We start from the raw sequence: 14,247 nt of genomic DNA on the forward strand, positions 1-14,247 counted from the left end.
CTTGTGCTAAGCCCCATGTCACCAAACCCTGTAAAACTTAATTACAGTGTCAGCCTTCTCCCAGGAATGGAATCTTAAACCAGTGGATCTGGAATTAGCTGGTCAGCACTGGTGAGGTCATCTGCCCGACAGACCCCTGCCACCCACTAAAGGAAAGTGACCTTGCCACAACCAGTCCGCTTTTTGCTAGTATAACTTCCTCGTCCCACCCTCCTGCCTAGAAAAGTCTTCCATGTTGTCCAGCTCCTTTCTATCTGCTAGATGGGATGCTGCCCATTCATGGATCACTGAATAAGCCAATAAGATCTTGAAAATTTACTCAGTTGAATTTTGTTTTTTAACAATAAGAAGAAACACATGTGAGAAATATTTAATATTTAAACATATTTAAGGTTTCAAAATATATCCAATGTTTTAGTTCTCCCTTAATCCTACTGTGTCCACAGGTATATTGGTCTCTATGTCAAGCGAAATAGTCGCAACAGAAAAGAAATACACTTACATATCGTTTAGCTTGAAATGACCCTATGCTGTTAAAGATCATGTCCAAACAACGAGGAAGCAGCCCTCCTTCCCCCGGAGAACCAGTCATCGTGTACGTTTTTCCACTTCCAGTCACACCGTATGTAAAAAGGAGACCTACAATGTAGCAAGTCACACTGCGTTAGATCTTAAAAGTCCTCCGCCTGTAATATTTCTTTATTATATTAAAAAACACTTAAAATTAGCCAACTCAAAAAAGCAGGTTTAATGCTACCCTAACAAATTGAATCTGAATTCAAGGCCAAACATAAACCAAATACATAAGTATCAAAAAAGTTTTATCAGAGGGGGAGAAAAAGGAAAATCCAATAAAACTCCAAGAATCATACCATTCTTGCCATGAATGAGGTCATCTACCAAGGGATTAGCCACAACATCAAAGAGCTCCTTCTGGGTGGTGTGAGTGCCAAACACTTGTTTAAATGAATACTGAGTCTGTGGAGAAGGAAAAGATAAAAAGCACATAAATGGAATTCCACTATGTCTAGGCTAGAAATACATCTGTTTAAATTTATTCAGATTTTTTTTTTTTTTTTTAAAGATTTTATTTTTTTTCCTTTTTCTCCCCAAAGCCCGCCGGTACATAGTTGTGTATTACTAGTTGCGGGTCCTTCTAGTTGTGGCATGTGGCTTAGCCTCAGCGTGGCTGCCTCAGCATGGCTTAATGAGCGGTGCCATGTCCGCACCCAGGATCCGAACCAGCGAAACCCTCAACCGTCGAAACTGAGCGCACAAACTTAACCACTCGGCCACGGGACCGGCCCCTATTCAGATCTTTCTTTATGAACATTTAAGAACTAGACAAAGAAAAAATATGAATAGTCTTTAAACTTGGAAGGCTTAAAAAAGTCCTGACATACCGAAATTATACTAATTATAAATTGGTAAACACTTACAGTTATAACCACTGAAGAGAACATAGAAAAGTCTAAGTCCACGAATGCTTCATAGACTTAGGCTGATTTTGTTTTAATTAACTGACAAAGAAGATCAAAAGGTATGACAACGATTCAGTCATAGACTTGTGAAAATCTTCAAGCATTACTTTATATACTATTTTACTGCTTTCTAATTTTTTATAAAGGTGTCATTTAAAATGGCATAGCAGCATAAAATCAAGAGTTTTGATGTACTGTTTTCTTTAAAACCAGAAATGAATTGTAAATATAATATCATCTGAGTTCTTATATGAAATCAATTTTAAATAAATTGTAACCTTTAAAAAAGCAATAATACTGGAGCCAGCCTGGCGGCGTAGCGGTTAAGTTCACATGCTCCACTTCAGCAGCCTGAGGTTCACCAGTTTGGATCCTGGGCGCAGACCTACACTCCGCTTGGCAAGCCATGCTATGGCAGGCACCCAAAATATAAAATAGAGGAAGATGGGCACAGATGTTAGCTCAAGGCCAATCTTCCTCAGCAAAAAAGTAAGATTGGCAGCAGATGTTAGCTCAGGGCTAATCTTCCTCCAAAAAAAGTAATAATACTTCAATTATCAAATCTCTTTCAAAATATGATTACAAAGTATAACAGTGTCACCAAAAATATTATCAAACTCCTACTTAGAAAATTAGATTGGGGTATACAAACATATTTTTTCAATTTATTTTTTATTTATTTTTTTGAGGAAAATCAGCCCTGAGCTAACATCCACTACTAATCCTCCTCTTTTTGCTTAAGGAGATTGGCCCTGAGCTAACATCTGTGCCCGTCTTCCTCCATTTTATATGTGGGACACCTGCCACAGCATGGTTTGGTTATCAGTGCGTAGGTCCATGCCCAGGAACCGAACTGGCAAACCCCAGGCTGCCAAAGTGGAGCACGCGAACTTAACCACTGCAGCACCAGGCCAGCCCCTACAAATGTATTTTAATCTAAGTTCTATTATTATTTATTATTATTATTCCATTATTATTTCTATTATTCTATTATTTCTACTTTTGTTATTTTCTAGTTCTATTGGATTGCAGACAATTGTTTCTGCAAGTTCTTGAATTCCTTGCAGTTTTTATTTCATGAATGTCTACGCTATTTGGTGCATGAGTATGCATGAGATTTTATTATGAATCACAGCCTTTGCCAAGTGGGCCCCTTTTTCCTGTTTTACAGCCTTTACCTTAAATTCAACCTGCTCAGATATCAATATCATGCTCATTATGTTTTTAAAATTAGTAGTTTCCTAAAAGGAGACAGGTACAGATTAGTACTCAAATGTGTAATAATAGTGACAGCAGCAGCCGTGGCCATCAGCGCCAGCCGTGCCCCAGCACCGCCTGAGCACAGCAGTGAACCGTTCCGTTCTCACAGCCTCTGGGGGAGGTTCTTCATGCTCATTTTATAGCTCGCTAAAGATCACACACCAGCTTCAGCTGGCTCACTCTCGCCTCTGTGGAAGTTTTTACTCCAGTCCTGTAAACAGCTGTAGAGTTCACGAAAAGAACAAAGAATCACAGAACTGAAAGGATGCACGCAGGCTAGCGCTGAGAGGTCAGGCAGGTGAGTTCCAAGTGCTCATGAACAAACCCCTCCTGTCGGGTGACAAAAACTGAGGCCAAAGGAAGAACTTTGCCCAGAGTCATGAAGCTGATTAGCATCAGAGCCATTTCCAGTCCAGTGCTCTTTCCATCAGCCAATTTGCCTTCTGTCACAAGGCAGTGAGGAATTTTAATCCCCATCAAATGTTTTGTACTGTTTATACATGCTTGAAATTAACAAAAAGTGAAATTCACTAAATCAGTTTTCACCTATTTTACATCCTCAGAGGCTTACTCCTCCGTGAAGTCTTCCCAGACTACTCATCCATGCTTAATCCATATTTACTGAGTGTTCGGAGAACAGGACAGAGAAGGTGCATAGCCCCATTATACCAGGGGAAAGAGACAATAAACAAGTAAATACATCTCTAGACTGTGCTAAGTGCTATCAAGGAAGCAGACTGCAGACCAGGAGAGAAGCAGGGAGGGGTGCTACCTCTGATGGAGTGGTCTGGACACCCTCTGAGGTGATATTTAACCTGACACCTATGGATGAGGAGCCATCATGCTAAGAGCTGAGGGAAAGAGAAGCCCAGGCGGAGGAACAGCCCTGAAGCAGGATTCTGGCTTCTCCCAGGAGCTCAAAGGACGGGAGGAGTACTCCGAGATGAGGGTGGAGACAGACAGGAGGCAGAGTAGCAGGATTTTGCCCATTTAAAGACTTTATTCCTTGAAAGGTTTTAAACAGGAAGATGGTAAGATCTGATCTATGCTTTAAGAGAACACTCTGGCAGCTCTATGGGAAACGGACTAGAGAAGAAGATTCAGAGAGGAAGCAGGCAGTCCACTTAGACTTCAGTGCCACTCAGTAGTATGGTCAGCAAGCCAGTGCCCCTCTGAGAACTGTTTGTTTCAGGCTAGGAGGAGATAATTACACAAATTGAGAGTAATGTTCAGAAACTTTTGTAGCCATTTGACATGGCTGCAGCATCCCAGCATGTGATCAATGGGCTCACCTCATTGAACAGATTATCTGTGTTATCTAACTCAGACGGTTAGTTCCAAGTGCCACAGAACTCTCAGTCACCACCATTGAAAAAAAAAAAGCTGTTCCCTCACCACACATCGTTTGAGAAGTGCTGATTCTCGTGATTAATAACAAGGTTCAGATAAGGGTGGTGGCAGTGGTGAAAAAAATGAAAGGACAGTTCCAAGATGTGCACTGGAGCAGAAGTGATCAGACCTAGAGGAACGGGCTGTGAGGGGGATAAGAGAAAGGTAGGAACAGGGTGTCTGGCTTGAGCAAATAGACAGACGGTGGTGCCATTTACTGAGAAGAGAAGACAAGGGAGGAAGAGACTTAGAGGGGAGAAGATCAAGAGCTCCTTTGGACATGTAAAATTTGAGATGTCTATGTGACATCCCAGCAGTGGAATTAGAGCTAGAGAAGAGGTTTAGGCTGGAGATAAGAATTCCAGCATTATTACCATATAGTTAACATAAAGCCATGGAAAAGGGCAGATAGAGAAGAGAGCCCTGGGTGTAGCTCAGCCTGGTATTTAGAGTTTGGAGAAGGAGGAGGAGCCAGTGAGGGATGAGACCCTGGAGCAGGGGAGACGGGAGAGGGCTTCAGGAAGGAGGGTGCTGCTGAGAAACAGATGAGGAGGAGGACAAAGAGGTGCCCACCACGTCTGGCAGCAAAGAGGCTGCTGGTGGGCTTTTGACGAGCAATTTCACTGGAGTGTGCACAAACAAGTGAAGGGCAGCTCGAAAGTAGAGACAGCCTGAATTAATCCTTTCTCCTGCACTCCCACAGCCCGCCTCTTTCCACACACCTGTCTCTCTGTCTTATCTGTATGAGGGTTACTTGTTACCACCTGTGCCCCCAACTAAGCTATAGCTCCATAAAGGCAAGGACTGCGTCTTAACTCACTTTCAAAAAATCTCCTTCCACCCTCCAGCTTAGTGCAACATGTTCGTTGAACTGAACTGAACTCACTTTGTTCAACATTTTGTTAAAAATCTAAACATTCATGAGAAGTTGACACAAAGTACACAATGCCTATTAAATGTTATTTTAATCTCCACACGAGAGATATATATACCTCTGCCTAGCACAATCACATATCATTCCACATTAAACTATCCCTAATATGTTCTAAAAAACAATAAATATCCAATACAAAAAATTATCTTCTAAAAGCAGTCCTCTAACTCAAGTTTACCAAAGGTGCGTCTGTCCGTCGCAGAAATTACACGCGTTGGATATGGTAGTTATAGGGAAGTAATTCAGTCTTCCCAAAAAGTGGAAACATACATTCTGTTAAATTAAAAAAATAGAAAAGCCATTCAGAGAAGAACATATCAAGTAAAAACAGCTTGGTTCCAATAGGAATTACCTCCTTATAGTCTCCATTTCGGTTGAGTCTGTAACCCTCGGGAGTATGAAGCTGCACGGTTGTATTATTGATCACTTCTATGCAACACTCTTGATCAGGAAAGCTCAGTGGGCGCACCCTACAGTATACCTGAAAACGCAAGAAGGTTAGAAAACAGAGGTTGACTTTTTACCTGGCTTTTCATTTAAGCTTCCCATTTCATTCACTCAACAAATATTTGGTCTCTCAATTGAAGAGATCTATATGAACCTACAGCTATGAACACCAAAACCTGCTACTGAAACTGTCAAATGCAAACAGATATATTAGATATGAGAGATTTTAAATGCACATAAAATTAAAATAATTTTGGATAACAAAAGTATCATCACACAGCTTCTCTTCACTATAATATTGGCACAATTTAATAAAGTTATACCACTACTAATATAAAAATCTCTAAAAATAACATATCACACAGTGAGAATTATTTGAATAGCTGTTCGAATTCTTCGGAATTGGATGTTAATTAAAACTTGCCAGCTTAACACTTAGCATAGAAATAAGTAAGTGCTGGATCTGAAATGCAGTCTTCTTAATCAGAGACAGGGCTGAGGAAAAGCTGCTCAGCTGTACGTGCAAAACATCTGGTTCCCTCAACTCAGAACAAGAGACACACTCTAGTGCCAGTGAAGGGGTTGCCCAGAGCAAACCCACCTTCTTTTATTGCCATTTGTTTTTAAAGGAAGCTCCCTAGCCTGAAACCAGTGAAGTACATGCAATTAGAAGCAGTCATTAGACTGAATTAAGCTGTCCTATACCAGAGTCTTTATGACACTTTTTCCAAAAAGCACAGATTTTGGGGCTTTTTTTCAGGAAGTGTGCCCTCAGTTACTGTATAACATTTCAAAAGATGGGAGAAGATGCTCATCCAAGCAGAAAGTTCCCCCAGATGCCAGAGAGGATGAAGAATTCTCTGCAATAGTTGAAGAATATTTTTCATTATCTACCTTTCAAATTATACTTAGTTATAGGAGGTATGCAGTGGACTATCAAAGACTTCATTTTACTGGACTAATGAATCCTACATAGAAACAAAATTTCAAAGGTGGAACCTGCCTTACCCATTTAACTAAATGTTCCTTGACTCCACTTCCACAGCTCCGTCCCTTCCAAGCATACACACAGAACAGAACGGACCGAGGAAATACACACACATCAATTCACAGGGAGACCTTACCCCAACTGGGTCTTTAAGACTCGTTTGGGATCCTTTCTTCACTAGAGGTTTCCTGGGTGTCTTAGTCCTCCTGGTCATAGATAAAAAAAAATTTCAGTTCAACACTAACATACAAAACCTTCACCTACAATTCATAGAGACAACCTTCTTAGGGTTTATAAAATTATTCCTTAGCAGTTCTAAAACACTACATCCCCAATAACATGAATAAGAATAACTTGCATCTGTAGCATACGTAATCCAAAAATAATTAAAATTTGGTTTAGGAAACATTTTGTACTGTGTTCCTGCTTACTCTTTGAACAGTTCTGTATTTAAAATAGCGTGTATATTTTCTTGAGCAACAATTTTACAGAGGCACTACAAATTTGAAAAATCTACCACTAATTGACCACACTCATCTTGAAAGGCATTGATATATGTGCACAAGCACACACACTGCGCCAACAGCCATTGCCAAAGCAGCCTGACAAGCCATTAACTTCAATAAATTATGAAAATGCAGATGGAGGAATCCATTCTTTCATTAAGATTTATGTCTCTACTTTCAAGGAACAACTGGTTATTGAATTCACAAAACTGTCATCCTTTGTCCCCAAACAAAATGTGCTCCCAAACTGCAATTTCTTGCTCGCTTAAATAGAGACAAAAGAAAAAGATATTTTGACTTATCTCACCATTTCTCTAGCATGCCACTTTCCCCCTCCACATTTATCTATAGGCTAGATGAACATTTAACACTAAAATTAAGTGAAATTATCAGCTTGGACTATAGATTATTAAAATATTTTCTCACTATCTTCCCAGATGAAACAGAAGTAAATTAGTGTTTTAAGTGCAAAATATTATGGTAGGTTTACTTAAACTCAAGTTTTTTTTTAAGATGACGACTTTGACTTTAGCCTCTTAAGAAAGTAAGCTGCCTTTTGCAAAGGACTAGCTACATGATGATGATAAAGTCAACCCTCTTCTTTGCACAAGTGTTTCTTCACCCAGCCAGCGGCTCAAGGAATTTTGCAGCGCCGACAGTGTCACCGACTCGGTGAGGAATGTGGGCGTTTGCGCAGGGGGCGGGGGCCGTCTGTGGCCAAAGAACCGAGCAAAACGTAAGGGTTGGCCTCCGCCTCAAGGCTGCCAGGCGTCCCCGGGGACTGAGACCCCCCCACACCCAACCCCCAACACGGAGCACATCACTAGCTCTCCACGCCAGATGACCCCGCCCGTGTGGCCTCCCGACCCGCACTAACTCGGCAAAGCACCACCCGGAGTGCGGGCGGCCGGCGAGGGAAGGAGAACAGAGAGCGGCGGGGCGGCGGTCCCGGAGCGAGGAGGACGGCAGCCCGGCTCGCCAGCGCCAGGGTCGCGGTGCCAACTTCCTCCCTCCCCCTGACTTGGGGCCACCATACCCGGCCGCGGGAGGCCAGGGAGGGGCGGCGAGAGCCGGGGGCGAACGGACGGGTCTCCGAGCCTGGGCTCCCACTTCAGGGGGCCGCGGCCCGGGCAGCGCGGGGCTCGGGGCGGAGCGCGGCCGGGACGGCGTGGGGAGGGCCAGCCCAGCCCAGCCCCGCGGCGCCCCTGCTCCGCGGCCCGGTACTCACGCTGGCTTCATGGCAGCAGGCTCCGCGCCGCCCCGACGCGCGCGCGGGACGCCGGGCTCGATCGGGCGGGCGGGCTGACGAGGACAGCGGGCCGCAGGGACACGCTTCGGGCGGCGGGGCTCGGAGGCTCCGGCGCGGCGCTGGGGGAAGCCGGGCGACGCCGCTGCGAGCCCAGGTGAGCTCGCGCCAGGCGCATTTCAAACGGACCAATCAGCGCCCGCCAGCGGGGGAGGGGCGGGGCCTCAGAGGAAGTGCCTGTTTTGCCGGAAGTGGCGCTGGTCTCCTAGGCTACCGACGCGGAAAGGGCGTGAGGAGTCTGGATGTCAGGGGGCAGGGCTTGCCGGCTGACCTCAGCTGTGAAATCCACCCCGTTCCATTCTCCGATGAGGAGACTGAGGATTTGTCTTCCTACAGCACAAGAAGGACGATGGAAGGGCAAGTCCCGGGGTGATTCAGAGGGGTCAGCTACGTCGTTCCCGCCCAGGAGTGCTGTGCCCTGCGCAGAGTCTCAAACCCCCTTTCTGGCTTCCACATCACGACAGCATCTTGGCTTCCGTTCTGTCTCTTCTTTACCTTCCCTGGGTTCACCCTTTCTGGTTCCTCCAGCTCTTGTACCTAGATATACATTGTTTTATCAAACTCTTGTTAATATTTGATGCTGGGCATACAGAGATGAAAAAAATTTGGTCCTTGCCCTTGAGGAGCTACGTCCAGAACCACTATTTTCTTAGATGAACTGATTCTATCTCATTTCGACCTTTGCCCCTAAACTGATGACTATCAAACATGCATCAACATCTGTGCTCTTGTGGAACTCTAGTCCCATCTGCACAACTTCCTACAGACCGGACACCAGTGAGGATAGACATAATCCTTGGCCCATATTGTTCCACATAAACATGGTTCTGACCTTTACTATTACAAACATAGTTATAGCGAATAAACTTGGAAGTTCATCGTTTTTCACAATGCAAGTAAATCTGTAGGATAAACTCCTAGAAGTGCTGAGTCAAAGACTATATGTGTGCATAATATTTTACAGGTGCTGCTAAACTGGCCTGCATGAAGGCCATCCAAATGTACACTCCCACCAGCCATGTATGACAGTGCCTGTTTTGCAAAAATTCTCAGACAAAAAAGTGTTATCAAACTTTTCAATAGATGTTGATCTAATAGGTGAAAAAAAATCACAATGTAGTTTAAATTCTGTTTTATGATGAATGAGGTTGAGTGTCTGTTCACATATTCAAGAGCCATTTGTGCTTCCTTCTCTATCAACTGTGTCCATATACTTTACCTCCTTGTTCTATCGAGTTGTCAGCTTTTCTTATTGCTTTGTAAAAGCTCTTCATATACTAAAGAAATTGGTCCTCATCCAAAATATGAATTCAAATATTTTATAGTTCATAATATTATTTTTATTTTAATTTGTTTATGTTGTTTTGTGACAGCTTAGAAAAAAATATAGGTAGCCAAATTTATCAGTCTTTTATGGCTTCTGTTTTGTGTCATACTAGAAGTCTTCCCCACTCTGAGATAATTTTTTTTTATATTTTTTCCCAGTGCTTTATTGCTGTTTTTTATGTTTAAGTCTGAACCATTAGAACTTTCTGTGTTGTCAAGTGAGAGGTCGGGATCTGTGTCATTTAGGAATTGGACTTGGCTGCTAGCTACTTACCTCTTAGCTGCTCTTCAGTCTGGCTTTCGCCTCATCTCTCCATTGGAATTCTTCTCACCGAGATCACCACCTCCTTGATGCAAAATCGAATTGACCCTTCCCCACTCTTATCTTACTTGACCTCTCAACAGCACTAGAAAGTATTTCCCATTCCTCTCTTCCTATGCCTTTGTTTGTTCTCATAACTCTCCAGCCCATTTCTCAACTTCATTTTGAGTTCTTTTTGCTCCCTTAGATGTTATGCCTTGGAATTTTGACCTGGTTACTAGCTGGCCCGCTCCCTAGACATTCCCAACCACTCCCATGGCTTCACATACGACTCACCTTTGTACTTCTCAGCTCCAGACCCATATATCCAGCTGCCTTCCGGATTCTCCACTTGGGGGTCCCCCAGGCATCTCACACCTCACACATCCCAATCGCTCCCCTGAACCTGCTCCCCATTGGTGGGTGGCATCACCATCAACCACCCACCCGAGCCAGACGCTGAGGTACTTTCTTTGACTTTTCCCTCTCCTTTTCCAGCATTTAATCACCAAATCTTGACAGTTCTACCTACGAGACAGCCTTCAAGCCTCTCTACTTCTCTCCATCCCCGTGGCCATTACCGTCTCTCATCCGGATGACTGCAGCAGTATTCTAACAGGCCTCCCTGCTGCCACCCTCCAATCTGGGCTCCTTTTGCAGCCAGCTCACCTCTCCATCACAGACCCGATCACAGCACTCCCCTGCTTGATGCTCTGCAGTAGCTTCCCGTTGCTGGTTGCTGGAGACCCTCAACAGGGCCCTGGGGCTCTCCGAGCTCATCGCCTAACGCTACCCCGGCACTGCTCCGGCCATGTTGAACTTCAGTGCCCTCAACACACTGGGCTCACACAACATTCCTTCTGCTGTCAAGCTGCCCTCCGTCCCTTCCTCTGACAATGCCTCCTCGTCCTCAGTCTTCTGCCAGCTACCCTGCTCTAGATCCCAGACCCCTGCTCTGCATCCACAGCCCCCTGCACTCCCCCAGTCACCGCACCAGTTGATTTGCTTCAGCCATCACATCCCAATTTGCAATAACTGTTTACTGCTGTCTCCTCTCCAGCTTATCCCCACAACCTCACTAGATGGCACTGTTGCACCCCTGGCACCTAGCCGTGGAGGCCCTCCACAAATGTTTTGAAGGAATGAATGAACAGTCGAGGACCCAGTGACATTGCACCACCTGTAGCTTTTCTTCAGGCCAGTTTCCTCTTCCTCACTTCTATCTGTATTAAAGCTCTCTGGCTTATTAATTTTCTTTAAAATGCCATTCCGTTATATCATTTCTCTGGGTGTCCCACAGGCACCTTACACCTAACACATCCTACTCTCTTCCCTGGAAGGGCTCCCCATAGCCAGTAAAAGATTTGTATTTTCTCCTAGAACTAGAATTACAATTAGAGATCCAGGTGAGAGAAGGAGACAGGGAGGGAGCAGAACCGGGAGGCTTCTTTTAAAAGTCAAGGTTATTGAGGTATAGTTCACATACAGTAAAATTCACCCCTTGTAGTTGCGCCATCTATGTATGTATTTGACAAACACACACCATCCTGTAACCCCTGCCACAATCAAATCTATAATATCCCCATCACACCAAAAATTCCCTTGTGCTGTCCCTTTGTCGTCAATCACCTTCCCCTCCCCCACCAGCCCTTGGCAACTACTTTTCTGACTTCCTTCCTTAAGAGTTTTGTCTTCTCCGGAAGGTCTCCTCTTCCACTCAGCATGATGCTTTTGAGATCCATCCACGTGTTGCCCGTGTCAGTGATTTGGTCGTTTTTTATTGCTGAGTGGTATTCCATTGTATGATGCATGACCATTTATCCATTCGCTAGCTGATGGACTCAGGTTGTTTCCACTTTTTGGTGATTATGAATGAAACTAGAATTATCTGCGTAAAGGTCTTTATGTAGACATGTGTTTTCATTTCCCTTGGGTAGGATTGCTGCTCTTGTGGTAAGTGTAAGTTTAACTTTATGAGAAACTGCCAAACTGGACTGAGAGTCTTTTGGGGTGTTCTGAGACCCAGCTTCCAACATGGGGTGGGGGTTCCCCACACCAGCAAACAATTTTCAGACACCAGCAGGATGTCCAAGAATTCAACTCAGTTCTGACACTGTCTACCAGGAGATGGCATCAGATCCCACAGGTTAAGGATTGTCCCACAAGACTGCCCCTCCCCCACTTCAGACACCAGTCACAAGCCCAGGTTGTCGTCACCTGTGCTTCTGACCAACCAGCTACAGATTGGAAGTTCCAACGACCCCCTCCTTGGACTTCAGACTCCAGTTGCAAGTCCAGGTTGTTACTTGTTCTTCTGACCGACAGGCTGTAAATCAGAGGTTCCCATGACCCCCTCCTCAGGTTCAATTAATTTGCTAGAGTGGCTCACAGAACTCGGAGAAACATTTTACTTACTAGATCACCAGATAAGAATAAAACTCAGGGACAGCCAGATGGAAGGGATGCACAGGGCTGGTGTGTGGGGAGGGGCGCAGAGCTTCCGTGTCCTCTCCAAGCTTGCCACTCTCCCAGCACCTCCATGTGTTCACCAACCCCAGGGCTCTCTGAACTCTGTCCTTTTGGGTTTTTATGGAGGTTCCATTCCGTGGGCATGACTGGTTAAACCAGTGGCCATTGGTGATTGAGCTCCCTCTCCAGCCCAGAGGCCAAGGGGGTGGGACTGAAAGGTCCAACCCTCTAATCACACGCTTGGCTCCACTGGGATCCATGCAACCAGCATTCTTGGGTGCTTTCCAGGAGTCACCTCATTCACATAACAAAGACACCTTTATCACTCTCAATACTTAGGAAATTCCGTGGTTTCTGGGAGCTGTGAACCAGGAACTGTGGACAAAGACCAAATCTATATGAGAAAAATATTTTGCTCATCTAAATGACCAAATCTATATTTATTATAAATGAAAATATTGCAGAGGGTCTTATGCGAATCACTGCAGACAGGCTGACACTGCACAGGTTCAAAGACATAAATTAATGCAGCCACCCAGTTAAGCAAGTGCAGCTGTGGGAACCAATGGCCAGAACCTGCTGAAGCCCAGTGTCTGAGGGAAGGCGGTGAAAAGGAGACGGGACTGCTGTGGGAGCTGGGACACACCCAACCCAGCTCCCACACACGGACCCAGAGTTCTCTCCCCGGCCCTGCTATTCACTCCATGGCCTTGGAAACACAGTTTCACATTCCCGGGCCATCTGTAAAGTGAATGATGTTAGTATTTTATATACTCAAAAAACAAATTAATAAAATCAACAAGCTTGGACGGGAAACTAAAACTGATACAAAAAGAAACAAATGATCTGAACCATATTTCACATGAACAACATACTCACACGTAAAGGGGGCTATAACGAACCCAGGTAATTTAGACCATTTAGACTATATGCCCTCAGGCTCAAGACAAAAAGAACTGGAAACATATGCTGAATTCTAATTAGTAGGCTTTTTTTTTTTTTGCAGACACAGGTTAGTAATTCTGAAATGATGTTCTGTACATTCTAGGACCGAGCAAAAAAGTAAATATATTGTGGATAATGGAAGCCAAGTTTCTCGTTCTTAGAGAAGAGAGTTACAGAAATATCAAAAGCGGGAGGGGAAAAGTACCTGGGAATTCTTTGTACTATTTGGCAGCATTTTTCTAAGTCTGAAATTATGTCAAAAAAGAAGTTTGGACTCTGCCAGTGCTTCTTCAAGTCCTTTATATTAAAAACCACCTAGGGCTTTTGATACAAATTCAGAACTCCAAGACCCCCCCCCCCACCGCGGCGGGTATTTTGTGTGTGTTCATTTGGACATGAGAATGTTCATTTTACGTCGAACACCTTTTTGAAAGGCCAGATTGAACTATCTTTGAGGTCCCTTGTCCCATGCTCTGGAAGAGGCGAAAGTTAAGCCAGTTTTAGAAATCTGTTGCCTGGGATGCAGATAATGGGCGTGACAACTCTGTCTGTCTGAAGTACATTTATGACAGAGTCGAAGTATTCATACATATACCAAGTGGATGCAGGAAAGCCCCATGGGCAATCTCCCAGGAAGAACATTCAGGAGAAAGTCCAGAATTCTTCAAAAGTCAAGCCATCTAGACATCTTCTGGAGTTACACATTTCAGGGATGAGTGGCCTGGTTTCCATCCTTCCAACAGGACAAGTGCCTGCTGGCCTTGGGGCCTTTGCACTTACTGCTACCTCGACCTGAAACACTTTACCTCGGACTTGCTGGCACAGCTGGCTCCTCTCTGCCCATCAAATTTCTCCTCCAATGTCCACTTATCAGAGCATCCATCCACTCTCGCCT

The 14,247-nt window shown here is 44.5% G+C and overlaps 1 protein-coding gene across 6 annotated transcripts in view; it reads right to left on the reverse strand.

Annotated features, from left to right (window-relative positions):
* The window catches only part of LOC124233132 (kinesin-like protein KIF23), a 28,971-nt gene extending 20,397 nt beyond the window's left edge, over positions 1 to 8,574 (reverse strand). For 5 of the 6 annotated variants that reach the window (XM_046650267.1, XM_046650265.1, XM_046650269.1 and 2 more), the window contains exons 1-5: positions 8,234 to 8,574; positions 6,636 to 6,705; positions 5,417 to 5,545; positions 873 to 978; positions 503 to 639 (exon numbers count right to left, since the gene is read on the reverse strand). In XM_046650267.1, coding sequence (XP_046506223.1) covers positions 503 to 639; positions 873 to 978; positions 5,417 to 5,545; positions 6,636 to 6,705; positions 8,234 to 8,244 — 453 coding nt within the window. In that variant the 5' untranslated portion in view covers positions 8,245 to 8,574. The remainder of the gene's footprint in view (positions 1 to 502; positions 640 to 872; positions 979 to 5,416; positions 5,546 to 6,635; positions 6,706 to 8,233) is intronic. The other variant, XM_046650268.1, reaches the window with a different exon arrangement.
* Between the last annotated feature and the right edge of the window lie 5,673 nt (positions 8,575 to 14,247).

This window comes from Equus quagga, unplaced genomic scaffold (genome assembly GCF_021613505.1).
Source record: "Equus quagga isolate Etosha38 unplaced genomic scaffold, UCLA_HA_Equagga_1.0 153_RagTag, whole genome shotgun sequence".
NCBI classification, from domain to species: domain Eukaryota; kingdom Metazoa; phylum Chordata; class Mammalia; order Perissodactyla; family Equidae; genus Equus; species Equus quagga.